General features: G+C 39.6%; 1 protein-coding gene across 8 annotated transcripts in view; it reads right to left on the reverse strand.

The window, feature by feature from the left end:
• Positions 1 to 27,985, reverse strand: part of WWOX (WW domain containing oxidoreductase) — a 546,141-nt gene that overhangs the window by 265,249 nt on the left and 252,907 nt on the right. Inside the window, exon 9 of one of the 8 annotated variants that reach the window (XM_069868331.1) lies at positions 16,501 to 16,542. The exons of the other annotated variants lie outside the window; for them this stretch is intronic. Within the exon in view, the coding sequence (XP_069724432.1) occupies positions 16,516 to 16,542 (27 nt within the window). The 3' untranslated portion in view covers positions 16,501 to 16,515. Of the gene's footprint in view, positions 1 to 16,500; positions 16,543 to 27,985 lie in introns of those variants that run through there. 8 annotated transcript variants of the gene reach the window in all.

Genomic DNA, 27,985 nt, shown 5'->3' on the forward strand with positions numbered 1-27,985 from the left:
GGCCTTGAACACCTCCAGGGATGGGGCAGCCACCACTGCTCTGGGTGACCTACACCAGGGCCTCTCCATACTCACAGGGCAACATTTCTTCCTAAGACCTCATCTCAGTCTCCCCTCTTTCAGCTGAAAACCCTTCCGCCTCATCCCATGCCTGCACCCCCAGATGAAGAGCCCCTCCCCAGCTTTCCTGGAGCCCCTTTCAGTTTTGGTCCCAAATACAGCTTTTCATGAAGACGTGTCACAGCTATAGAAAGTGAGGTAGCACTACCACAGGGAACATGTTTAAGAATGCGTATTTAGATTATTTCCAAGATGCTCTTTGCAAATTTTGCACAATCCTCTCCCACCTGCCCTTTGTCACCATCTGCATTTAGAGTTTTTGAGACTATCTCTGGTCAGCAATTCTTTGTTTGTGTATCAAGCATTAATTTCTCCATAATCATGATTAATCATCTTTTTACACATGCTGAATACATGCAGTGCTCTTCTGTAGAGGAGAGAATTGCAGTGTATCTGCTGAAAACAGATGAGGACTTTAGACATTTTATTAGTTTTATTAGTTCACATTAGGTCTGTGACAAGCAGGTCAATTACATTAAATGTCAGATTAAGATATCTTGGTTTAAAAAACAATAAGGGTGAAAAAAATAGATTTTATTTAATTTTCCCCAAATTGGAAGGCTTCATGCAAGTTTCTTCAGCAGTTTGTGACTCAAAATGAATAGAGTTTGACAGAAAGAAGGGAGATGAATGATAGCACCAGGGAACAGAAAAACAGGGTGTGTTCTCCAACAGCCCCCCTGGTGCTGCTGAAGGATCAGCAGCTCTTCAGATCCACTAAATGAAGATGCAAAGCTTGAGGTCGTATAAAAATACAGGAACCAGTGACATTTTAAAGGAAACTATCCCTGTATGGCCTGTCTATAGCCATAACTCTGGAAAAAAAAAGCTTCTTTTCTAACACACTTTCCAGGATTAAAATGGCATCCATATCAAGCTGTATATTAAAATTAGTATTTCTTGGCCTTGGATAGTTTCAGATGAGGGTCCTTGTGTCCTGGACAGTATTCAAGACAGCAGGTTCTCCACTGGGTAATTGACCCTGCTCGTGTGACTGTAGCTAAGATTCACTACCTCATCATTTTAGTTAAAATTCACAAATGCAGGTCTGGGCAGTGGAAAGGAACATCAAGAGCAGCTGCAGCACCACTGTGCTGTCATGGAGAAGTGAAACAAATTTGAATAGAGTAATTCTTAACTACTATTTATCTGTAGATTAAACACAAATAGTCACAGCTAAACCGCAGGGACAGGGATAAGACTGCCTGCACTTTCTGAAAGCAATGACGTCAGCATATAAACGGAATATTTTTTCTTACTAAAGAAGGAATTTGAGAAGCACTCCAATTAAAAAGGCTGAAAACAGCTAAAGATTTCTTTATCAGAATCCACACTTAGAATTATCATTAACAACACAATCCTAATTATACGTGGAGCTTTATAAAAGAGTTCAATATTGCTAACTCCCATTATGAACAAGGAAAATGATAGATGTGGAGATGAACTAACTGTTCAATTCACCAGTGCACTGGGAGCAAATTTGGAGAAAAAGTACCATCATCTTCTTTCTTAGTGTTGGGACGGCAGCACCAATTAGTCCAACCGATGGGCTGTTTCCCTCCCAGTATGTCCTGTACAGTGATGTCCTGTACAGCTCCTAAGAGCTCCCGTGACTAAGGATGACCTACATGGTGTATCATTTTTCTCCCTCTACTTTTTACTCCCAGGACAAAGAGGAGCCCTTGGCAATGCTGCCGTGGTCACTGGTGTTTCTGACAAGTCACAGCAGAGGGCATTTTGATGCATTTTGGCATGCCTCCTGGAAACACAAAAAAAAGAGGCTATAGTTGGAACAGTACATAGGACATCTGAAACAAAATTCCATAGAATCAGTTGTATTTTATTTCTACAGGCATATTTTAAATTATCATTTTTACCAAAGCCACTGAGATACAATCCAGACCCTAATGCTGGAAAAGCTAGTGCTATATTGCTTTCGATAGTCAAAAGATTTGCTGGAGTTCCCCTCTCTCTGCTTCTATCTGAAGTATTTCAGTTGGCCCTCAGAGGAGGACACTTTGCCCTTATGCTGCTCATTGCTCTAATCTGTTATCTTCGAGAACGGGAGGGCACCAGATCACTGTGCCAGTTACCCTCCCAAATCTCTAATTAATGTTGACAGTAAAATATTAGCCACAGCATTAACTACCAGATAAGAGGGAGTAATCCTGAGGCTTGCACATCCCAGGGAAGCAGGTTTCATTCAAGACTTGTTACCAGTAATACTAGACAATTGCAACATTTTCTTAAACTAGCACCAAAATAAAGCTGACTCATTTATCTTTGTATTGCTATAAATAGTGATTTGTTTCTCTTCCCTCCATTTCATTCCCTCCCACCATCCTTCAATCAGATATAAAATTTCCTTCTTCTGCTATGGGAGGAGGGAGAGGGAAAAACCAAACACCAAAAGTTCAACAGCTCTCTATTTAGGCTAAGTCGCTCCGGAACATGACAGCTGAGGAATCCCAAATACTGATGGATCCATTAGCTCCTCCAAGCAGCAGCATGGCCCACAATTACTTCAGCCCTAGCCCCAGGCTAAACCCTGTGGCCAACAATGCAGCTAAAGCTTAGTTCTTCCCCTAGCTTCCAAACAGTTGGCTTTATTTCAGTTACTGCATTGCAGTGCACATTGTCAGAGTATTTACAGTGAGATTTACAGTAATACCCGATCCAACAAACAGCCTGCAAATACAGCAGAATAATTTCAGGGGTGATAAGGGAGAACACTGTTTTGCGGCAATGCAGTGTTAAAAAGCAAAGCACTTAGAAGCACAGAATGGTTTGGGTTGGAAAGGATCCTAAAGCCCATCCAGTTCCACCCCACTGCCATGGGCAGGGACACCTCCCATGGATCAGGGGCTCCAACCCCATCCAGCCTGGCCTTGAACCCCTCTAGGGATGGGGCAGCCACCACTGCTCTGGGCAACCTGGGCCAGGGCCTCCCCACCCTCACAGCAAAACATTTCTTCCTCAGATCTCATCTCAATCTCCTCTCTTTCAGCTTAAAAACTTCCTTGCTCTGAGAATGTGTTCACCATAATATTCATGGGTTTAGCTCATAATTTCCCAGTAGGTCATGTGCATCACAAGGAAATTAACACAAACCTCTTCCACAGACTCCCAAGTCCAGAAAAATCCAAGTCCTAGTCACACATCATCAGAACAAACTTCAGGTAGGCTCAGAGAAGCAAAACGCCTTCCAGGACACTCTACAACCATCAAAGCTTCCAAATATACTCAAAGCTCTTTCCTCTATAACTTGTCAGTCTTCTCCTTCACGACGTGTTTTTTTTTTTTTTTATGGCATCACAGATATAATTGTATTTAAATAAAGCAAGCCCAGCATCTTCATCTAAATTTTAAGGAAATATTTTTCAGCATGAAGGCAGTCTCACCCCATACAGTGTTTACAATGTTTTTTATACCCAGGCTATGTTCGGATTTGCTGTGAAATGGTATCTGGAACGCCTTGTGAATCACTGCCAAACCTGGTTGCACCAACCATACTGCAGAGCCTTGCACAGCAGCAATCAAGGGGCAGTCCTGACACTGGGAGCAATTGGTACAGAAGAGCAGTAAAAAAAGAGATGGGCTGTTCTTCTCTCGTTTAATCCTTTCTGTTGAAGCACACTTAAAAATCAGAATAAAATATGAACTAAGATAACAGACACCCTTAATGAGGCCCTCTGTTACTCTACTAGAGTATCTCTGAAAAAAATATATAGATGCTGTTTCAGCAAGTAAGACAATAGAATTACAGAGTGCAGAAAGTTTGTGATTCTTTGGGGCAGAGGGTTATCACCCGACAGGAAGGAATAGCTGGGGTGCTTGGAGGCAGCAATAGCAGTTACAGAATACTGAGATATCACCTGTCTCCATTTTTTAGTGTGCTGCTCTTGATACCAAACCCTACTCCCCTCCTTAAAACTAGAGGTATAGAAATAAATAACTCTGTAATGGAATAGATTAAAAACATGCAAAGGCAATTGCCCCTTTATGAGAAACCTTTCATATAAAGAAGTTTTAATGCATTAGAGTGCCGCTCCCTGTCTAAGGGCAGCATCCTCACTCCCTCAGATAATTGCACTTAGCTCTTCTTTAAATGGATAACTGCAGAATATAGAAGCTTCATTTAGAAAAGAAATCTGATAAAGACTGCAAAATAGATCTTATGTGCTTTTAGTTCTATAAGCAAAAATAAATAAATCACTTTAAGACTCTAAAAGATATGTCCAAATCTTCTATGTCTTTTCAGACTCAAAAATCTTCATATTTAACAGCATTTTGGCAGCTGTACACAATCCACAGAACATTTATGGCAACTGCCACTTGTGGGACACAGCTACAAAGTGATGTTCCTGATTATCTTCCTCTAAATGGCATTTGAACACGCTGAATCGTACAGGAGTACTAGAAACCTTCATTTCAAATTTGTCGTAAGATTATACATAGATGCAGTGGTGAAAAGCACAACTTTGCAAGTACAAAATCTTTTCTCACTGCTCTAGGAAAAAAATCCAGCAATGAGCAGTCTTATTGTGAGAAATAAAGCTTTATACTCAATATTTTCTAAGAACAGAATACTAAGTATAAAGTCACTTTATAGATCTTCTTTAAAATAGATGTTTATTGTCCTTAGCAGGAATTAATTACTGAATTGAAGAGGAAACCATTACAAACTGGCTTGTAATGCAGCTGGAGAAACTTTATACACAAATTCGTGAACAATTAAACAGATTTCTAATAGAGCATCACCTTTTAATATCATTAAATTCCTCTGTACCTTGAGGTAGTCAGGTCTCATTTAGATCCACCGCCCAATCTGAACGAGACTCAGCTGCCTCTCTGTTCAAGCACGTAGTTCACAAATACTGCATACGCCCTATTCCTCTAAATCAAGATACAGTATCCCCTTTCGAGGCTCAGCTCCTGGATGCTACAGATTTACAGATAACAATAAAATGCAAAGATTTAAAATTCATTACAGAGCTCAAAATTGCCATCAACAATTATCAGTTATTTAAACAAAACCAAAGAGCAGAGTCTCGCAGGACTCGTGTGGATGTCACTCCTGCCTTGGCAAAAGAACCATATTTTAATCCTGTTTACGTCACATATCACAGGACGCACGTAGCTGCTGCAGTAGAGGAGGAGAAAAAGGGGGAAGTTATGTATTTTCAGACACTAACAATTTAAAATTAAGACAAGAACAAATACGGTTAGTGAAAGCAAGAGAGAGTGGGGAAAGCAACTCAGCTTGTGGAATAATAATATTGTTAAATAGAAATAGTTGTTTTCTGAACACAGTCATTTTAGAAAACGTACAGTTAAGCTTTTATATGTAAATTACCCAAACTCAGAAACCTCTCACTTCAAATTGAATTGAGAATAGCTTGAAGTAGAACACTTTAGTGAAAACGTGCTTAAAATGAGCAAAACCAACAACAACTAACGTGCACATACACTGTTTGGAAAAAATAATCCCTGTAAATAAATATTTGATTGATGTACTGCTAACAAAAAAGTCTTCAAGCATATTTAGACAGCGTCTTAATATATGCATTTATATATTTCTTTTCTATAGGTATTGATTCTATTTGCTAAAATAAGTATATTGACACCAAATACAGAACTACGTTACAGGAAAGATTAAAACTACCACAGGAGAGCTACATTCTACAAATAAGCACGTTTAAAAGCTCCCTTTCCTAACATACTACAGCAATGAGATTTCTCCTCAGCTATTGAACTAAAATTCATGATTCCACCTCTGTATTTTTAACTTTCCAATATCTCTTAAAATAATCCAATGATATATGACAGTCAGACCCCAACAACTGTTCTGTAGCAAACCACCATGTGGGATAATCCACAAAGGGACTAGAAACTGGAAGCTGTGCTTACAAAGCTCATGTGGATTTTAAAAGAGGTTATATATGAAACAATTGCAGTTTTTGATGTTATAAATGCATTTCAGGTTTTCCAGCAAGCCCAGCACCACTGATGGTACTGGATGGAAAGGAGGATTGACATACACTACGTTACTGGAATGTCAGCCCCATATCTTTACTCCTGGTATAAATTCCTAGTAAGTTAATAACTTCCTCAAAACTAGCTGTAGTCCATATGTTTCCATCTGATTCTCCATGACCATGTTTGACTCAACTAACGTATCAGGGCCTTGCACAACTAAAGCTGCCTCATGGTTAGTTCCCTGCCTGTGGCTGTGAGCTGCAGGGGACAAGGCAGCACACTGAGGTACCTGGCTACAGAGGGCAAATGTGAAGGAAAAGAAAGGCTAACCTCAGAAAGAAGATGCAGCCCTTATCAAAGCAGAGATCTTCAAAAAACATGCGGCTGTGGCAGTTGAGGACATGGTTTGGTAGGCATGGTGGTGTTGGGCTGGTGCTTGGACTGGGTGAGCTTAGAGGTCTTCTCCAATCTCAATGACTCTATAACACCAGATTCCATAAGCTGTTGATAGATTCGCAGTTTATAAACATTCTCAGCCTGTAGCCATGAAGGAATGATCTCTTTGCAAGGATGAGCCCCTAGCAAAAATATGTTGAATTTGCTTATTCATCATATACATCCTCCTGGCAGAATATGGAAAAATGATTTTATTCAGTGCTTGTAGGTTCATTCTCCCTTTGGCTTTGTACATGGCTACTGATTACTTGAGCAAAAGCCAGGGAGAAATCTGTCCTGTAACAAAAGTTGGCCCATAATTTCATAGAATCTCAGAATCATAGACTAGTTTGGGTTGGAAGGGACCTTAAAGACCATCCAGCTCCATCCCCCACCATGAGCAGGGACACCTCCCACTGGATCAGGCTACCCAAGCCACATCCAACCTGGCCTTGAACACCTCCAGGGATGGAGCGGCCACGACTTCCCTGGGCAACCTGGGCCAGGGCCTCCCCACCCTCATTGTGGAGAAATTCTTTCTCTCTCAGCCTGTCCTCATATGGGAGGTGCTCCAGCCCTCTGATCATCCTTGTAGCCTCCTCTGGACCCGTTCCAGCAGCTCCATCTTCTTATGTTGAGGATTCCAGAACTGGAGACAATACTCCAGATGAGCTCTCACAAGAGAGGAATAGAGGGGCAGTTTTTACCAGGTTTTTTTTTTTTGAGGACAGCAGGCAAATTTAAGCAGTAAACAATAAAAAAAAGACTGATCCTGACAGACTGCATTAAGTTAAATAGCAAGCTTCCTCACATCAGTTAAGACTAAGTCCTGCAAAACCTACTCTAACCAGAAAAAGATCCATAAATCCAACATTAAAAATAAATAAATGTGCAGCCAAATAAACTCGAAGTGCAATGCTCACCTCCCTTAGCCTGAAACCTGAGAAGCTTTGCGCTGGAAAGTCTGAATATCCAGGTCCGTGTATGTGAGAAGTTAAAGAAGAATACTAATAATAGTCCCTAAGTGTTCTTATAGCCCACAAATTCATGCAGCACACTGAACAACGTCTTCATAATGATAGAATTGGTTACAAATTGGGAACACAAGTACCAAAACCAATAACATCCAGGCACGTAGACAAGACAAACTAAATTGAATAGCTTGTATTTTCACTATAAATATACACGGAGACAAAATAAAAGCTGTATTTCAAATCACCTCCTGTAAAGTGAAAAATATTTGCAGGTTGGCAGTTTTATATCATTGTACCTTCACAAGAAAAAACACCATTATATTAACATTTATAATCTCCTTGCCATTAAAGCACTTGCAGTGAAGGTGTAGCTAAAAGATATAGTATTTTTATATTAGAGATAAGGCAACTTAGTCTGACTGAAAACTAAAGAGTGCAGCTCACTCTTCTCAGTGATGAAGCAGCTATATTCAAACACATCATCTTACCAGGCACTAGTGGAGGATATGATACATGAGATAGCCAGAGATATCATTTCCACAGATGACATACTGTACCCAAAGGATTTAAACAATGAAATTACAGGCAAATGTTGAAAATGGTTTACATTTACATTTTTTTTGTTAAAACGATCCTGTTACCTGAAACAGGAGCCCAGTTCAGCCCGTGCCCGGTTTCCATAAGCACTGACTCTAGTGAGGAGCTGACGGGTTACACTTTAATCTTATTCTATGAAGTTCTTTCTGACTTTAAAAAGACTTACTGAAAGTTGCCCAGACTTTCCTTAAAAGTTAATTCAACAATTAAAAAAGCTGTTAATTTTAAAACGTGATTGTCTTCTTTTAGACTGTCATTTCTGGTGACCAGGATGGGTACGGCCGAGCCAATGCCACCACATGATTCTCCTGTGTCTGTGTACACTGTGCAGCCCCATCCAGCCTGTTCTCCACGACTTCCCAACCAACTGAACAAAGCTACCCCATTTCTTCTTTACAGCCCTGTATGTAGTGGCTTTAAAGGCCTCACTGCCCTCCAGGCTCACATGGCATAGTGATCATTTCAGACTATACAAAATTTCAGACTTTCCCCTTGTATCAGAGAGTTTAAATTTTTGGAAAAAAATGTTATGTGATATAATTCACTTGAGCTCTGCTTGGCTTCATTGCAGTTAGCCTGACTGGCCTTATTGGGAGAGGAACCTATTATTTTATTCCTCCTCAAATGTCACAGGTTTCCTTAATGCCTCCAATGCTTAATTCAGAGTCTATATAATGACTCAAAGTCTTTCAGATTCAGTAATTCCCAAAATCATAAGGAAAATTCAGCAGCCTACGTGCAAGATCTTCTCACCTGCATTTGCCATGAAGATGGATGATGATCAAAAGCCCAAACCCCAAACCAACCTAGTGATATTCCCTCAGTTATTGATGGAAATTACTCACCTGGGGTGAGGGAATGAGTTAAACTTTGAAAGATGATATTAGTATAATTACAAGCCAGAAAATAAAATGTTATTATACCCCTTGCTAACTGATATTTCAACTATTAATGCTGAACTCCATCTAACTTACCTGAATGTTTTTGCATTGTCTCCTCCTCTCTATTGCTAAAGGCGTGCATGATACCATGAAGGAGACTTCAGTATATTGCAAAGGTTATATTTTAAGATGATATGGGATAGATGCATTTGACTTTTTAAATCTTTCCCACTCGACTTCAGCAATGGAATCAGCAACCTGTGTGGTTTTGCTGTACTGTATTTCTGGTGAAAGCAGCTCGATATTTTTAGTGTGAAAAACAACATATGAATTTTTGAACATTCATTAAAAGTAATACTGCATAACATTTCAGGAAATATAACCTGCCCAGAACCTTTTTGTTTACATCTAAAACACTAATACTTTCTCTCCCTCTAGAAAAATTATGTATCTAATAACAGGAGACTTAGATGCTAAAAGCACTTCCGATATTTTCAATCATTCCTATACACACTTGTGTGTATTGCACTTCTTTTAGTGGTAAGTGTAGTCCAACTTCTTAATAAACCAACTTTGAATTAACATTTAGCTTTTTTAAGATAATATTGTCAAATTGTTCCTACTCCCATTACTATAAGTGCAGCTTCCTGAGGCACATACAGCAGGCTAGTGACTGCATGGCCATTCTTAGCAAAGTACAAGAAAGGAAAGGTCTTGATTTCCATGAAGAAAGCATCTTTTGCTCCACATAGTCAGGCACAACAATTTACGAACAGGAATGAGGCCTTTCTGTTGCTCTTTCCTTGTTACAAACTGAAAACCTTTTAGACAAAAGTGTATCTGCAAGAGGAAGACCCTTGCAATTCACAGGCACCCAGTTTCTATAAAGAAACCTCTACCCCAAGGTGCTTTTTCCTTTAGCTATGGTCAACACCACAGAGACAGAAACTTACCTGGACTCCTCAGTTCCTCTTGACCAAATGCTGCATTTATTTATTTTTCTGCCAAAAAGAAATGGCATTCTAGTCTGCCTTCACTCTACATGACTCAGGCTTGCTCTGGGGAAGTCTTTTGGGATTGCATAACTGTTCGGAAAATAGATATTTGCTATATTTTTTGTGCTATTCAGAAGAAATAAGGCAAAATCAATCTTGGACCATAACAAAAAAAAAATCAGGAAGTAGAAACAATTACAACTGAAATGTTTTAAGAATTGTACCTAGGAAGAGAGTGACATAAAGTAACACTGACTGACCTAACTCCTCTCTCCTCTCGTGCTCACAGTAACTTGCCACATCGTACCTACAGCTTTCACTCCAGGTCTCATTATGGTTTCTGCAGCCATGGAAGAATTCAAGAGGTTAAATCATGAAGCAGAGCCGCAGCGCGCCAGCGGCTTGACAAACCCTGACAAAATAAGGTTAGTGCTCCAAACGCAGTTGTTACCAGTCTACTTTCTATTCTTCCTATGATTTGCATTTACACAGATTTAAAACATAAATGTATTTATAAGATTTATGGTATCTCTGTAACTTTTACATCAAAAAACAGATTAGTTAAATACCGACACTGTAAAAACATGTGAATTTAGTCTCTGTCAACGATACCTCTGATAACACAAGGAACCAAAAATGCTGAGGATACCCAAAGTCTGCTTTCTTCCTGAGAATAATGCGACAAAAGTGTCGTAACGAATGTGACCAACTGAATAAGCAGCAGCAGTGGAGTCACGTCACAACATGGATTAAAAGACCCTGAGAAGGGGCAACGCGGCCTCCCACCTGTGCCAGCGGCTGAGCGCCCGCAGCACGCAGAGCCATGAGGAGCCAGTTGTTGTAATGAAGAGCAGAGGTATACAGCCTTTATCAGATGAGAGGGGATTTGTCAGAGATTAATAGAATTCCATTGTAATATCCATATCTCACAAAGGCATACTCTGACAGGGGCCAATTACTTTCAACAAGCTGGGCCTGCTACACGGGCCCTCTGAACCGGAATGGCCCTCCAATCTGTGTGCTCTCGCTCAGACAGATAACACCAACGTGTTTCTCTCTGTGATCACTGCCTAACTTAAATGAGTTAATCTCGTTTTCCAGATGAATTGTTATTTTGTCTCCCGCAGGCTGTGATTACCGGATAAAAGTATTGTGTTAACAGGAGGGCTAGGGTCTTTCGGCGCGGATTCCGCAGCCAGATAAGCAGCCAGAGACGGCTTTCGCTGCCACGCTCGCTTGCTGGCTTTCCCTCCCCCCCCGCCTAGGTTTTTTTCTAATGTGAAGTAAGAGAGTGGCACTAACAGGAGAAAACTGTGAAATGACACAGAGATAAACCTTCCCCAATAATGATGTAACTCCGTACCAGGTCAAAGGGGCAGTTTATCTTCATATTTCGACGCGGCATCCCGGTGAAGCAATCTCATTCACAACCCACCTCTACATATTTTAAGATGTTATTTGCCGTTCAGTTCATGCCTGCCCTTTCTTTCTCTAACGGCCTTTGTTTCTTAAGCCGTTATAATGTTTTTGAGAAGTTCACGAGGGAGGCTATCAGAATATAAATATTTGGAAGCACTGAGTTATATCTGGGCAGTATCAGAAAATGTGAAAAAGAAAACAAGCCCAGGATTTCACAAGCAGTTCTCTTACACTGATGAAGCAAGAGCCATATGGCCAGAGTTACAGTCTGCAGTGCATTGTTCTGAGATAATGTATTTTCTCAATGACAGCAGCAAGATTCTTCATTTTCTTTTCTTGAATAAACATTTAAAAGCCCTACTCTAAAGTTAATTCTTGAAACTGACACTTCTCATAGAATCATAGAATCATGGAATGATTTGGGTTGGAAAGGACCTTAAAGCCCACCCACTTCCAACCCCCCTGCCACGGGCAGGGACACCTCCCATTGGATCAGGGGCTCCAAGCCCCATCCAACCTGGCCTTGAACACCTCCAGGGATGGAGCAGCCACCACTGCTCTGGGCAACCTGGGCCAGGGCCTCCCCACTCTCACAGGAAACCAAGATCTTTTCTCAAGATCTCACCTCACTCTCCCCTCTTTCAGGTGAAAACCATTCCCTCTCATTCTATCCCTGTACTCCCTGGTCAACAGCCCCTTCCTCAGCTTTCCTGGAGCCCCCATTAAGTAGTGGAAGGAGCAGGGGTTTAATGCACAGATGCTGGTAGGTAGTCATGCCTTGGTCACTAGGAATAACCCTTGAGGGTCTAGAATGACTCACACAGACCCCATCCAGGCAAATTCAAACCCACATCAACTCTGTGTTTCATATATTTTCACCTGTATAAAAAAACCCATGAAACTATTATGTTAGTTTAGTATCTAGTGCCAAAAGGTAAATAAAATTTGATCCCCAAATGCAGCGGATTTCTCCAGTGGCTCTTCCAGTATGCAGATCCGAGTTGCTCCTGAGGTGGGTTATGTCAACAATTTGGAAATAAGATGCAACACCCAATCGTTGGCAAAGAATCAAAGGCTGCCCATGGATGACAGTCGATAAGCTTATGAATGCTTCCTGACAGAAAGCAACAATTTTTGTCTGCAAAAAGCCAATGTCTTGAACAAAATATGAATGAATATCGATTCATGATGTGCGCCTGAAGCACACGGTGACTGTATCCCCCTCTGTGGGACAGGCCTGTGGCAGAGCAGCCCCTGCAAGTCTTGGGCCCCCAGTTTTGCTGAGCTGGGGACCTAGTGAAGCACACCACAGCTTCCTTTAGGCTCCTCTGCCCACGCTTCCTTCCACAGGAAAAGAGAGGCTGTGACTGAAGTGAAAATCAAATCTGAGGAATATCAGTCTCTACACAAATATTTGAGCTCTATCTTTCTCATGCAAAAAATAACCGACATCAGCAAGTATCAAAATCATTCATAGGTAGCCAGGTAAATTAATGAAAGGATAACACATTTTAGAGAGTTTAAATATTTCTGTATCTCATAATGAAGCGAAAAGTCTGTGCAGCTGGAACCACGGCCATCATATCACTAACTCCCATTTCGATCAAGTTGGCAGTTTTCTCATTTCCAGCCAGAGGCAGCAAGTTCAACCTCTATACTGGGAACTAAGTTCAAAACCTGTCATTTAAAGATCCCTGGTATTCTTCAAAATGGGTAGATGATAACCGAACGGTTCACATTCTCTTACGAGAAACAAGCTGTAGGATTACACAGTACATACAACAGAATGCACAATGTCCATACAGCGTAAGCAAAGAGTCAATCATACGCTGTTTCTGGAGAAAAGCAAAGCAAAAAATCTAAGCACTTAGGGTGTGAAGCCAATATTACAGTAAAAACATGTCTTTGCTCAAGAACAGATCGTTTTTACCCAGTAGGAGCCTCCCTCAGGTATAAAAGGAATCGCATTGTTTGCTGGGCTACAAAAAGACATATTCCAGTCATCTTCTCCAGCCAGCACTGCATTTTGTTCTGCTTAGCAGGAGACAAGTGGTGCAGCTAGGAGTGTGTGAAGTGCTCCTATGCATCATCATAACCTAGATAAGCAGAATTATTTCCTAAATTACAAACATCTACACTGACAACAAATCACTGCGAGGAGCGGGGACGCTGCGGGAGCAGGATGGGCACAAAGACCTGCTTTTAGCAGTGCTTATCAACACCGCTGCTGCTGGGGGAGCAGGGAGCTGGGTGGGTGACTTTGCCTCGTCTTTGTCTAGAGAAAGAAGGAACAGTATTTTTCTGTCCTTTTTTACAAGTGTTTTGATTGCATTGCTTCTCCTGACTCCGTCTAGGAAAGGGTAGGCCTCAGCAGAGACCTCAGAGGCCAGAGGTTCCCTGAGGTATATCCACAGCAGGAGGATTTTTTTCCCCCTTTTCTTGCTTAATTAACAGATCAGGTGTGGGAATCATTATGAATAAACATCAGGCAGTGTCATTTAGAGACTGGTCACTTTGACTAACCCGTGATGAGTCTATACAGAGCCACACAGGGGATTAAGCTCCCGGCACAGCTGTAACCAGGGCTGCTCACATCCTGGCTCCGTTTTTTGGTGCAGGACACAGCCCTGACATTCTGCTTGTTACACAGAAGCTCAGAGTTCCCAGTGAATAGTCCTGTTTTGGATCTCAATGGAAGGGAACACTGGTCCTACTCACAACAATAGCCTTTTCCCACACAAAACCAACTCTGATACAGCAGAAATGATGCTAGGAAGAAGTGATGTGAACTGGTAACAAAGCAGTTTGATCGGCGCGATGCAGACAGTCACTGACACAAACTACATCTCAGACACTAATTAATTTCTCATTCATTTTTCTGTACACTGGTGCTACAAAACACATTGCAAAAGTTGCATTGAGGGCAGCAACTGGAAATTATATTGTTTCAAGAGCGGAAAAGATTCTCTGCGGAGAAATTTTAAACCCATAAACTTTTCCTTTCCTTCCTTTTTAAAAACAGCACATCAAAATGCTCACAGTGCAGCTCTGCAAATTGCTACAGGGTTTTATTTTTTAAATTGCCAGTCTTTTTTATTCGGTGGTCTTACACACATAAAATTGATAAAATGGACAGCTTTCTTTCTAAGCCAGCTTACATCTCTCCTTTTTTGAAAGCTTCCTAAACATGCAGGCACTCCATAAAAAAGTAACTGGTGCATGCAGAAGCAATGCAGCTCACAAATGAAGCAGTATAATGTCAATGGTTTGAAATTGTTCAGTCTCAGTTGTTTTCCAAGTCAATGCACTGGCAGTCTTGCCTGAATGCAACTAGTCAATAGAGGGAAAATAAATAGAGCATTTCCAGAATTCACCCATCAGCACTGAAAAGTGTCTGCTTACTATTACACAGTTTTAACATGCCATAATCGTTTTTCACAGTATAGAAACCCTCCTTATACCTTGGACAAAGAATGAATGACTATTTTAGCACCCTATACATATCTTCTAATAGAAATTCCAAGCAAACTGTATCGATTATAGCACTGCAAGTGGTATGTGTTATTAAAATAGAATCTGAAGCCTTTAGCCTATTTTTAATGCTACGTTATGAACAAAAATTTGGCTATCTAAAAGCAGAGACTTCTGAACAGATTCAATTAGCGTTTCTCTAAGTACCTGTATATTGAAAGAACTGCCTGTAATTTCAGGTAGAGTTGAACATCATAATTTATGCACAGTATTGTTCCCATAAAGAATCCTATTGACGATTAAGTGGGACAGGTTTTGCTTGCATACGTAAAAGCTTTAGTGCCACAGCTATGTGGCTCTAAACACCCATACATTAAGCAGCAGAGAGATACAAGTATCCCCTACTCTTCTACCTTTTATTTCTCCCACGCCTCTACGACAAGCGCTACGTTACAAAGCACGAGTAGGCTGAGCACTGCACAAAGGAGCAGATCAGACAGCCACATGGCTACACTTGCCTTTAGAAAATTAAAGGTTATGCCTGCCTCTCCAAGCATCTAGATGCTAAATTGCATCTAAGGTGCTATGCTCACTTAGATAAGGTCCTTGCAATGCCACATAATTTCAGAGAAGATCTGCTATAGTCTGAAAAATAAGAAGTAAGTCTTTTCCTCTCCCTGCCTTGTTATCTGTCACCTGGATGGAAATCGTGGAAAAAAAAAGAACAGAGAGGGGGTGAAAAAAATCCCCTTCAGCCTCAAGAACACACTAATGCCCATGGATATAAATGTTACAATAAAAGAGCAGGACGAGTACTAGCAGAGCTTTTATAGCTAAACAGTATTTTGACAACAAATGTTCATATTTCATTTGAAATTTATGAAACCTTTGTGCCTGTAATCCCATGAGCAGCTACATGGTAAATGAAAGTAGCAGGCAGTCTAGATTAATAATATTTTGCTTCATACTGGAAGAGCATTCTAAGGAAAAGAAATCTTGCTTTATCTGCTCTCCTACTTCCTTGGATTTTTTATAGGCTCTGTATTGGAACAGATTCAAAGCTCTAAAACCTGCTTGCAAATATTCACAGATGCCTTATTAATTTATGAGAAACTGAAGGACCCATCACAAGGTATAAGCAAGCAATTTAGGAATAACAAGTAGAGGGGTATGATACATGGCAAAATACCACAGCTCCTGGTGTTAGAGAGCTACCAGTGGTTTAAATCAAGTTCAAGGGGAATACCTGGAGTAAGCTCCTCTACTTCATATTCTAATAAAAAAACGGCAGGAAAAAAATGGTTGCCCTATGAATCATAACCTTTGCTTTCACATTTTCACAGTTTAGACATACATGTATGCTAAAAGCTCAAGTGTGGCTTCTTGCACTTAAATGTCTAAGTGTCTTTTCCAACAGCCCTATTTATCTTCAAGCATATCCAAGACAAAGTGTTGGGGGGTTTTACTATTTTTAAAGTAGTCTCTTAGTGCAAGCTATGATGGCAAATACGATGTGGGCCAATTATCTGCCAAGAAAGTAGATATTTATTTTTATTAAAATTTGTATATGTTCTTTGAACTCTCCTGTGGACTTCTCTCAGGTGCACAAGGTATATTAGGTTGGTGAGATCACATTCTGATTTTTCAGAACTGATCTGGAAAACAGCGTATCTGAAAAACAAACACCAAATTTGCCATTAAATAAGATATACAACAATTCATAGGTACTTGATCTGTAAGTAAAGAAAGTATTTGCTAAAGAAACAAGCATTTAGGTTGAAAATGTTGCTCACTGGTGGGAGAAAGGCTGGGAAAATGTGGAGTGATGCAGACACAACTGGGGAAAAGTGAATGACAGAATGGAGAAAGAGCAATGTTATTATGGCTCCTGTGTCACTAGGAGACCCTGATATTTCCAAACTGCTAAAAAAATAAAATTCAAAAGGAATTGAGATATGTGGTTAGGGTATCAAATTTCCAAAAAAAAATAAAACATATCCCTTGTTACCCATGACACACAAACCAATAATTTTTTTCATTGACAGTGATTCAAGAAAGACATCGCCAGATTAAAGGTCCAAGACTTGCCATTCAGACCAAAACACTGGTCAAAATTTTGGCAGTGATCAAAGGAACATATAAGAAGTGTTCATGGAATATATGATAAAGAGAAGCTACTCTCTAATTCAGATTGGAGTTACAGTTTGCTATATGTAAGAGCGCTTTGAAAACTTTTTTTCTTTCATTTATTTAAGAATCGTCTTAAATGCTCATTATCGATTTTTGACTCATCTTTCATAACTACTTTTGACAAAAAAATGTGCTCACTCTTACATATATAATGTAAAGAAATAATGGTGTATTGTGCTCTTTCTCTTCAGTTAGTGACCCATCACCCATTAGAATTTTTTTCCCTTTCCTTCAACTATGTAAAGAATAACATTGGAGAACATGCATCTAATGCTTTAAAATATTTAACTTCTATAACACTGAATGCTTTCTCTTTTATTATGGAAATATGGACTATAGTTAAGCTTAGTAGATTTCTTTTTCATTTAAATCAACACCGCAACTCCTGTGTTGCAAATAGTATTTTCTTCCCAAAATAATACTCTCTCAGCATTATTCATGTAAGTATCCAGTAACACCAGTTTCTTCTACTGGGAAGATGAAGATCAAAACACCAGAAAGGAGACTATAAGCATCAATTATTATTGCATCTGAGTATCTCAAAGCTAGATTTCCAACCTTCTGGTAATTTAAAATGCCTGCTTGGCTGCTGCTTAATCCAAAACTGAACAGCATTTGTTCAATCCATTAGCACACTGTGTAGCTTCTGGGGAAACAAGCCCTGCAGACCCCTACCCCAGGCAATCTGCACAGTAGGCGTCAGTTTGCCTTTCAAAGGGCAAGTCATTTTAGTGGTTCACGACTTAGTGGTTCACCGAAGAAAAACAAAAACCCTATCACTCTTGCAGTTCTGTGTTTTCACTAATACACTGCAATTAAGATTTACCACCAAAACCAGAATACGAGAGTTACATTGTTTGAGTTCTTTCCTCATAAATACTCTTTGGATTGTCAAATATATTAGCAACCAAAGGAAGTCTTCCATCAGCATCTGTGCTGAGTGGATTCAATAACAGCCTAACCAATTTGCTATAAAACTTTCATAGAAGCATTATATACTTGCATCAAGTTCACAGTTTTATTAATTTACACAGATTTTATGGTTTCTTGAAGTTCTTACGTCTGAAAGAATGAACTGAAACTCAAAGAAAGCTGAGTCTAGTGAGAAAATGATCTGCTTAAATACCATTCAGTCTCATAAAAGAGTAACTCTACAGGAGTTATACCACCATCTACATTTCCATATTTATAAAAACTGAGACAGGTATAATCAGTTAATAACTTCTGCTTCTTCTAATGCACAGTAAAATAGGTTTTACTGATCAGCTTTGTGGTTTAACTGCTAATTTGGAGGGGAAGGAGGGCTCTTGAAGGAGAGTAGGGTAAGGAGAGGTTTAGCGGCTCTCCTTGCTTTCAAAAGAGAAAGGTTCAGGAAGTAATTGTTCTTCTGAGCTCACTGTGGAGAATCGCCAGAGCAATAAATTAAAGAGAGGTGTCTTCTTTTTTTAAAAAAGGGACTAAAACATTGACATATTTTGGTATTATTATATTTTATGAAGTAAAATTCAGTCAGAAATTGTGTGTAGCCAGCTGAGACCAAGAACCAACTTTAAACTTTGACACATTTGGCCTGAAAATCAGATATTGCTCAGTGGACATTACTGGGTTGTATTGCTTATGATACCAGAAACCATACAATTAATGAGCAGCTATGCACCTGTCCAGAGCCTAAAAACCAACTCCATTATTTGTGCTTACATAATAATTCCCTGATAATAATTCTCCTATAAAGATCACCCCACAAACAAGCACAGCTTACATTAACAGTATAGTTACAGATGAGCAGAATAAGACACGAGAACGGTGTGGAATGAAAATTTCCTCTCAAAGCAGAGTGGATCGTTGCCTACAGGTAAAGCAAATGGGTTTCCTGAGTATGAGGCAATTGCCTCATCCTCCCTGTACTGAGAAGTATCGAGCACATCGTTGCCTCAGAGTCTGAGCACTGTGACAAAACGAACGTCTGCTCACATCCTGCACCACGAGGAGAAGCCCTGCTGAACACAGAGCTGAGAGAGTGAGTGGGTATGGATCTATACAGCACATACCTAGCATATAGAAGTGTGTGTGTGTGTATATACATATACATACAGTATATCTAAGTGTGTATATACATGCTATATACAGTACTTCTATGTAACTATAAAAGTGTATCTATATGCAGAAAAGTGTGTGTATGTTTGTACATATACATGGAAAGGTGTGTGTACACACACACACACACTCTCTGTTCTGGATAAAGGAAGAGCAGATAGAATTTTTTAGGGGAATCGATCTTCATGTAAGTAAAGCCCTGGGATGGGACTGAGCCCTCAAACCTCTGTGACTCCTGCGACGGCTGCACTGCACCCTGGCACCCAGAGTCGTTTGTTACACGAGCCAAAACCCACCTGGAGGGCAGAGGGACTCCCCTGTACGGGTTTAGTGTCGTGTTTGCTTAGACTTAAAGTCTTTCAAGCTAAGTAAGTCAACAGAAGCTAGAAAGTTTGTTTGTGTATTTTCTATTAAAGAAAATAACCTGTAAATAAACTGGTAATGCTGGGGATTGAGTGTGCTTGACCCAGGCTGGTACAGCTGCTTAACCTTTGGTATAACCCCAACAAACAATCAAAAACTTCTAGTGAGTAAACAGTGTTCTGTGGCTCTTGTGGCTGTTCCAGAAGTCCAAGAAAGATGCTGTCATCATTTTGAAGTATCTTCATTCTAGATGCTATTTTTATCATTTTCACAACACCGTGGTTTTTACTAATACGTAGAGGTACACAATTTCAAAAGCAAAGCTACACTCAGTTACAAAGCCAAGCCCAAGTAATTTTGTCATGTTAATTTTCACCATAATTTCACCACACTCAAATCAGCTGAATCAAACTCAGCTGATTTCATATCAGAGTAATATCTTCAAAGGTGTATTCCTAAATAAGATAATATCCTGTGCATACTGTAGCTGCAAGCAGTAAGAGATCAGTAACATATGCTTCAGGAGAGAAGGGCATGAGGAGACCTGATAAAACTCACGATACCGAACCACAAATATACAGGGCCACAGGAAAGTCTTCTTAAAGGCAGGAGGTGGACAACGGTGAAGAAGTGAACAAAGTCTATAAGAAGTTTTACAGTAATATCAACTTGGTTCTTTTTTCTGTAGTGCATACTTGCATGAATCCTTTGTATATTTTATGATCACAGTTTTTGAAGGGTCCAATTGGATATTCCCTCTACTCCATGGCTGACCTGGGATTGCATTACAGGCTTTTCTGGTTTTAAACAAAAAAATCTGTCTCACTTAAGAATTATATTTATTGAAAAAAAAGGCAGAGACCCTTAATTATCACATTTAGTATGCTGCATCATTAATTTAGACATGGAAGACATCCAGCTCTAACCCACCTTCCTCTGCCACCCACAACGACCAGGACTAGTTGCTGACCAACAGGTAACAGTTACCCATCCAGAAGGCATTTAATGTATTGTCTCCCTTCATTCAACTTCATAAAGGCCAGATATAAACTTCCTAATAAAACACAGAAACAAAAAGACACCTATACTACAACTAGAGCACTCCAAAATCATAAAAATGTACTGACCTCTGAGTACCTGTTCATTTAATTCCAACTACATTAATTGGTTATAATACCTCACCACTTTAACATATTCAAGAGCTCTGAAGGCTACAGTAGCTCACATTTCTAATCTGATCTCTCTTTTGCAATTTCTGAGCACAGCAATGAAACAGAAACCCAGATGAATGCAGAATGTTTGGGTTTAAAAAAATCTAATAAACTTCATAAACACACATATTGCAGCTGTTCAGACTACAGGCTATTTGCATTTCCTTACCCAAGACTGATAATCTTGAACAGAAATACAGTTTCTATTAAAATATCATGAATGTTAGCTTTTATTTGTCTTTAAATCTCCTTTCTTTGTGTGTATTTTCCCAGGGGAGTTGGGGATTGCTCTGGTTTTGGCAAGCAGTTTAGCAGTAGTGGAAGTTCAGCTTTCCCCCATGTCTGTCAGACCGTACTGAAAGAAGTAAAAAGAAAGCTATGCTGAATTTTTCTCAGCAGAAATGAAGGAGATAACTAGAAATTGCTCTGAAAGTTCCTTTGACTTTAAAGCAGTACCAGATTTTGCTCTTTACACTTGACCACTGCCTTCTCTGGGAACCGGTGATGTGTCCCAATGTTCCTGTCTCACACATTCAATCATTTTCTGTTCTTTCTACCCATCCCAGCACCTCCAAAACTTCTTCATTTACCCAGCAAATTATCACCTTTCCCGTTTCCTCTGGATACTACCATGAGAAGTTTAAACTAACAAAAACGCAAGATGAAACTACCATGCCTACCATTAATCTTGGTTTGCAGATGTGTTCTGCTCCACTCTCCATTTTGCCAAACCAATCGACTGCACAAGTTAGCAGAGAAAGGTTATGACCTTTTACAAATGTAATAAAAAAAACAGCATGAAGGATTCTGCTTAAACCTTTGGCATGATAATAATTATAATAATTCATATAGTGAAATAATTGCAAAACTTAAGACTCTTAGTTAATTTTAGGTAGTTTTTGATGGAAGTCTCCTCTATCGTCCACATGTTTTGTAGCTAGAAATTTCAATTGCTGCCTTCAAGAACTTAAATAAGAAATTAAAGGCTAACAAGGAAAATAAAAATAGTCAGTTTAAATGATTTATCGACCAGGGAACCATAAGGTAAGTTGAGATATGCACGCTTATGTTACAAGTAACTCACAGCAGTCACAACTTCTCTTTTCTGGTATAGAATCAATATGTTACTGTGCTTCTTCAAGACAAGACAAAGCAAAATTAGCCTTTTGGAAAAGAGATCTTCTTACACATGGTACCAACAAATGAAGAACAAGGCAGATATAAATAAAATATATATAGTAGTTATTCTCACCTTCATTTATGTTGTACCCTATTTAATAGTGCTGAAGTCAAAAAAACCTTAAAATAACAACAAATCCCCAGGCGTCTACTAACAAGGGCACTACAGAGATTTAGAGGCCTCTAGTAATTTCCAGAGCGCTAGTTTGTGTAGCAGCACCAGACTGATGGTTCTGCAATGGAAACCTGCAGCCGACAATTCTCAAGGTATTTTGGCTTCATTACATGTGGTGGACAGAGTGCTATTTTCTATTGTATTAGCAGTCAGAGCCCAATTGAGATCAGTTCATATTGCTCAGTACTACAAGAACATAGAGAGCTGTCTTCCTGCTCCTGCCAGTTAAGACTCCCACCACTCATAATCACTCTTTCAGAGACACAAATGGCACCGCAACGGGCATGAGTGGCACATGGCAGGCAGCAGCATGGATTAGCACAGGCTCTGCGTGGGCACGGAGACCCACAGCCCCATTTCCATCCAGCTGGGCAGCAAACAAAGAGAGCAAGTTTTGACAGAGGTGGTTTTTCACTTATTTTTAGCTCAAGAACATTGAGGTAACACTGTTACAACAAATGAAACACAGGTGTGGTGAAACATCCCAGAATTTTCCTATTTAGATCCTCTTGTCACACCTGTTCATGATGCTCAGTTGGTTCAAATGTTATCATAGAGCAGATACACGTCAACAAATTCAACTGTTGTCTCCATCCTCCTAGCAGGTATGGCACACTCCCCATGTGTCATCTAAAAGCACAACAATAACTCACCAAAGCTGCTATTGAAAGGCATTTTGGCATGAGCTCTGACCAAAATATAATATTTAAAAACTACAAGTCAGATAGACAGAGCTGCTCAAGAGATATCATCATTCTGCATCCAGAATTCCTGCTCTCCCACAGCCTCCCCTGTAGAGCTCTCCGCAGCAAAGAAATCCACTCCAGTTACTGGATCTTCAATCTAAGAGCATTTTCACTTCTCAAAGTCATTTAGCAGGATGGGTAAACCAGACTAGGTTAAAAACAATAACAAAAAGAAGAACTAAACCCTTTCGCGGGATGGATTAAAGTTTGCCCTTCTTCTGAGCCCTACCACCTGCAGTGAAGCCGCACGCCTGGAACTGCAAAAGGCACATGTACGGCTGGCACAAAGACGTATCCTCAGTGCACAAGAATTCTTGAAACAACCCAATAGTTCCTAAAAAAAGCATCAAAGGGGTCCAAACAGCAACATGCAGAATAATATTTAGAGTCATATGTTTCATGTAGTGTACCAGATCTCAAACATTCCTGTTATTCCTGAAGAGGAACTCTGCAAGGAGATAAAATTACAGAAACTTTCCTGCAGCTCGGAGAAGAAACAAAGATGCTGACATTGTCTATAAAGCAATCTGATCCTCAAAGTGGTTTTTAATAATCTTTATAGCACTATTTTATAAACCCAGGTATTTTTCCTGACAAAAATAAGAACCCTTTTTAAAAATGTAAATTTAAACACATTTCTAAGAGGTTGCACCTTGTTATTTTTCATCTTTCTTTACTCTTTGGAAATTAGGAATATGTGTTGCAGTGTTTTCCCTATATTTAACTCATCCAGAAACGGATGATTTATAGTTTGTTGTTCAATACTACAAAAACATCTCAGTGCGGACACATCACTAAAAAGAGCTCAACTCTCTCTTTTCCTGTATTCTACATCCTGCCTTAGGCTGAAGGAAAATCCAGGCAAGGAAGCCTCTTACACTGCCAAACAGTTCCCCTGCGGTGGTGGCAAATGCCCCAGAGCAGAGTCACCCCCAGCTTCTGCAGGAACAAGCACACACAATATATGTCACCGTACACTTGAGGAAGTTATTTAACCTCTCAAGAAGTGGCTGGGCAAAATGTTCTAATATGACATTCCTACCTATGACAACGAGAAGAAAATACAAAATATGAGCAGTCATCCTGTATTTTCCACCTGAAACCTCCTTAAAAGCAAAGAGCAGCAGATGGTAGGCAAACGGAGATGGGATTTTTCTTGCAGTGTGTTTTTACAGCGATTGAGTCAATAGTGGTTGTTCAGTTCCCCTTCCTCTCAGCTGCAAAAAGATACGTAATCGCTTGCAAACAGAGATCAGATATTGGTTAAAGATGTGCACGGGGTGACAAAGGCAAAACCAGGCAGGCTGGTAACTGCCATCTAGTACTGTAAGTTCCCTGCAAAGAGCTGTGACGGTACTGGCACAAAAATCTGCACTGCATATTGCTGCAGCATAATTAATTAAGCCTGACAACAGCCCTGTGAAATACAATAGGTCTAACCACCAGCCCAAATCATCCTTATAAACATCCAAATGCCAGCGAGTGAATTTATGTCAGATTTACTATTCAATCGCAGAGGAAAAAAATCACAGATAGCTTAAAAAAAAAAAAAAGCACTTTACATTAAGGAAAGCGCTCTCTTATATTTTTGAATAGTAATAAAGAAATCAAAGGTATGACAGCCTTTTACAGGGATAACACTTCAGAACGTTAGTAGATAAATCTTTAGAGAGGTAAAAAGGATTATCAGGATTTCCAGTTGCAGAATCACACACTGTACTTGAGAATTCTCTGGCATAACACATAATATATAACTATTAATTCATAATGACAATCTAAATAATTAAAATAAGCTAAAATGTCATGAATCTCAAGATTTCGATAGCTGGATGGGTTAGGTGGTAAGGCAAAATGTTCTTTATAGGATATTGCGTCTTTCGGATCAGGTATCCCTAAAAACACCGAGACCAGCACAGGCATACGTTCCAACAGTAACTCCCGCTTGGTTCTTTATGGCTTTAGCTTGAAGGATTTTATTTTCTGTATAATCTTTAAAGTAGAAGTGCAGTCACTTGCTGCTGGCTGCACTGTTTATCATAAAGTCAGCTCACTTAGTGCTGTCCAATTAAAATAAACTACAGCTGCAATGGATCACTGTTTTTTCCAAGTATCTGAAAATATTCCTGCAAGGCCCAACCTCCAAAAATAAAACACAAATGCAAAGCAACAGTTCACTTGGCAGCCATCGAAGAGGGGATGTTATGACATTATTTTCTTGGTATTCGATGCACATTTTCTACTTAAAAACAAGAAGCTCCTGTCACAAATGATTTGTATTTTAAAACACTTTATATGACATAAAAAAGGCATGTAATGGGTTGCTGCTGTAACTTCTTATACAGCAATACAAACAATGTACTTTTCCTTTAATAATTTCTTAGATTATTTTGCTGTTTATTGCCACAGACTGAGAACACTTCACTGCTGGTCAGTGTGATACAGCAGCACTAAATACGATGTCCATACTCTACCGGACCACCTATAACATCACTTAGCTGTAAATTACTTTTCTTCTATTGCTCTTTTCTAGTTCTCTGGAAAAATGACAGACTGTAAAACTTTCCTTTATCACCTTTTAACCTACTATGCTTCCAAACTGATTTATTTATGTAAATCTGGGAAAACCAGGGTCTCCCAACATGCTTGTGTGCTTTGTTTCAAGCACGATGAAAGAAAAGCAAATAAAATACAAACTTTTTTCCTTTGTTACTGACTTTGTTCTAGTTCTTCCAGCCATCACACTTCTAAACTCAGGCTGCCACCAACAGACAGCAGCCAGACATGAGAAGGTGATGCTCATCTGCAATCACAGAGGTGAGGCAGCCGCAAGGCCTCGCTCAACAAACAACAGAATAAACCCACTGTAACCTTTACATCTTGGGCAAAATTCCTGTGTGGAAGATCTCTCGGGGTGGACAGCACTACAAAAATTACACAAACATCCTGAAACACCGATAGGAAGTCGATAACTAAAAGATTTCCTGTGGCTGGAGATGCACGAATTTTCTTATAGCCAATTTCTAAAAGTTAGACCGTATTTAGATAAAGACCAACACTGCACCTTTAAGAAAATGTTATTTTTCCTGAGGCCCTATCAAGGTAAATTTCATCAGTATTCAAAGAATGAGCAAAGCACTTCAACAATTTATTTCAATAAAAGAAGACTTAGCTGAAAGGAGTATAAATGATGAGAACTTGCTTTAAACTGATTTATTCCCTGCAGCAATAAAAGGAATGTTTCTTCACTCAGCTGTTTAATATGCAAATATGCAGAGCATCCAGCTTCTGACAGCACATCATTAATAAAACCTTGCACTAAGCAGAGCTCCCGATATTTCATCCTGATGAAAATACATGATGATGATTTTAGACTGTATAATTTCAGAGTTGGAACAATGTACTTTCCCATGATGGAAACTCAGCAATCCACAGTCCTAGTGTAGGTTTTTTAATAAGTTAACCTATTTCTGAAAGAGGGGACATCTGTTTACAAGAATTGTGAATACAGAGAATCCTGCCACAAACCCCTCTCAACTGGATAATCGAAACCTGAGGCGGGGAATCAGTACAAAAAAACCCATGTTACTTATAGAAGGACACAGGAGTTAATTTCTTTTTCAATCAACTATTTCCTCTCTTGTTTATGAGGTTTCACTTACTAAAAAACTCCCCTTTATCCGTACGGCCATCAGCCACTACACAATCTGATACAATTTCAGCAAACCTGGAAATTAACGTTATCCCTTAAAATTAACTAAAAAAAAAACAAAACCAAAAAAACCTAAAAAAACCCCAAACACCACACCTCTGCATTTTCACTTCTTCTTAGTAAAATCTATGAAGATGAACCCCTGCATTTGTCCAGGCTGCAGCCCTCCCCTCCTTGTGCTTATAGCCAAGTAAGTACATATCCTTTTTTCTTCGTTGCTTGTGCTAAAACTCATAAACTCTTTCCAAAGCAGTTTCTAAAAAGGTTAAAATCTATCAAACGTTCAAAACAGGGAAGGGAATATTTGCCAATCCTGTACTCTGAAGTCTTTCCAGTCCAAAGCTGGAAACTGGAAGCTGTACAGAAACGTTCCATTTTTGAAAGCATCCTTTTATGCAGGATTGATCCCCATGGGTGATGCAGAATGTCCATTTCTCCGCTGGAATTAATAGTCACACAGATAGTGCTGATCACTTTACACTGTCGAAATCTGAGGAGCACTCATTTGCTTGCAATAGGAGGTAACAATTATCAACTCCTTCAAGTCTGGTGGGCTTTTCTTTGGCTAAGATACATTGTTCTTTTGCCACTGCAGTGTTGGGTCAAACACAGCGAGACCCCTTCTGCACTGCAAGAACAAAAAAATATGACTTTGTGTTTTAATTCAAAAATATTTCTACTATGACCCAATCACTTAGTGTATTTCAAAGCAGTTTGAAGGATTTTACTTTGAATCATTTCCCACCAGGCACCTAGGAAACAAAACATCTTCAGGGCTAAATTTCAGGGGAAGTCCTGCAGGTTTTAGTAAACTTCTCCTAGTCAGTACTTTCTGTTTTCTGTGCGTGGCAATCCTCCCTCATAACTCAAATGGGATTAACCAATTAAACATTTCCCAATAGTCTCTAAAATAGCTGCTCTTGGCATGTTTTTTGCATGGAACAAACCTCAGCGGGAGGATATGATAGAAATCTTGCACTATTTAAATATAGAATTGGGACATCAAAGAAAGGGTTGTATTGAAATAACATGGATAATTAAGGAAGTGGAGAACAGTAATAACTGATTTACATAAAATGCTAATAAGCCTCTTGACTCGTTTGGCAATTTCTGCTTTAGGCATGGTAACCATGGGTTCAAATTTGTGTACTAATTTTATTTTAGTATTTTTCTTTTTCTTCCTTTTTCTTTTTAAGCTCTCTACAGCCAGGCCAGTCTGCACCTAGTACTACACCTTCTTCAAAACACAGCCCCAAAGAAATCAGAATCTGAATGAGAACTTGTGTGAAAGTTTTGTACATTCACATCCGCCCAGGCTTTCAAAGCACAAAAGAGTAAAGGCCTTTAATTACTCGCCTGCACGTGTACGGAGTCAGACTGCATCCCTTCCTGTTTAGCTCATTTTCATGTCACGCTGAATAATGTGCTACAAATGATCAATGACATA

This window comes from Phaenicophaeus curvirostris, chromosome 14, assembly GCF_032191515.1.
Source record: "Phaenicophaeus curvirostris isolate KB17595 chromosome 14, BPBGC_Pcur_1.0, whole genome shotgun sequence".
Lineage (NCBI taxonomy): Eukaryota > Metazoa > Chordata > Aves > Cuculiformes > Cuculidae > Phaenicophaeus > Phaenicophaeus curvirostris.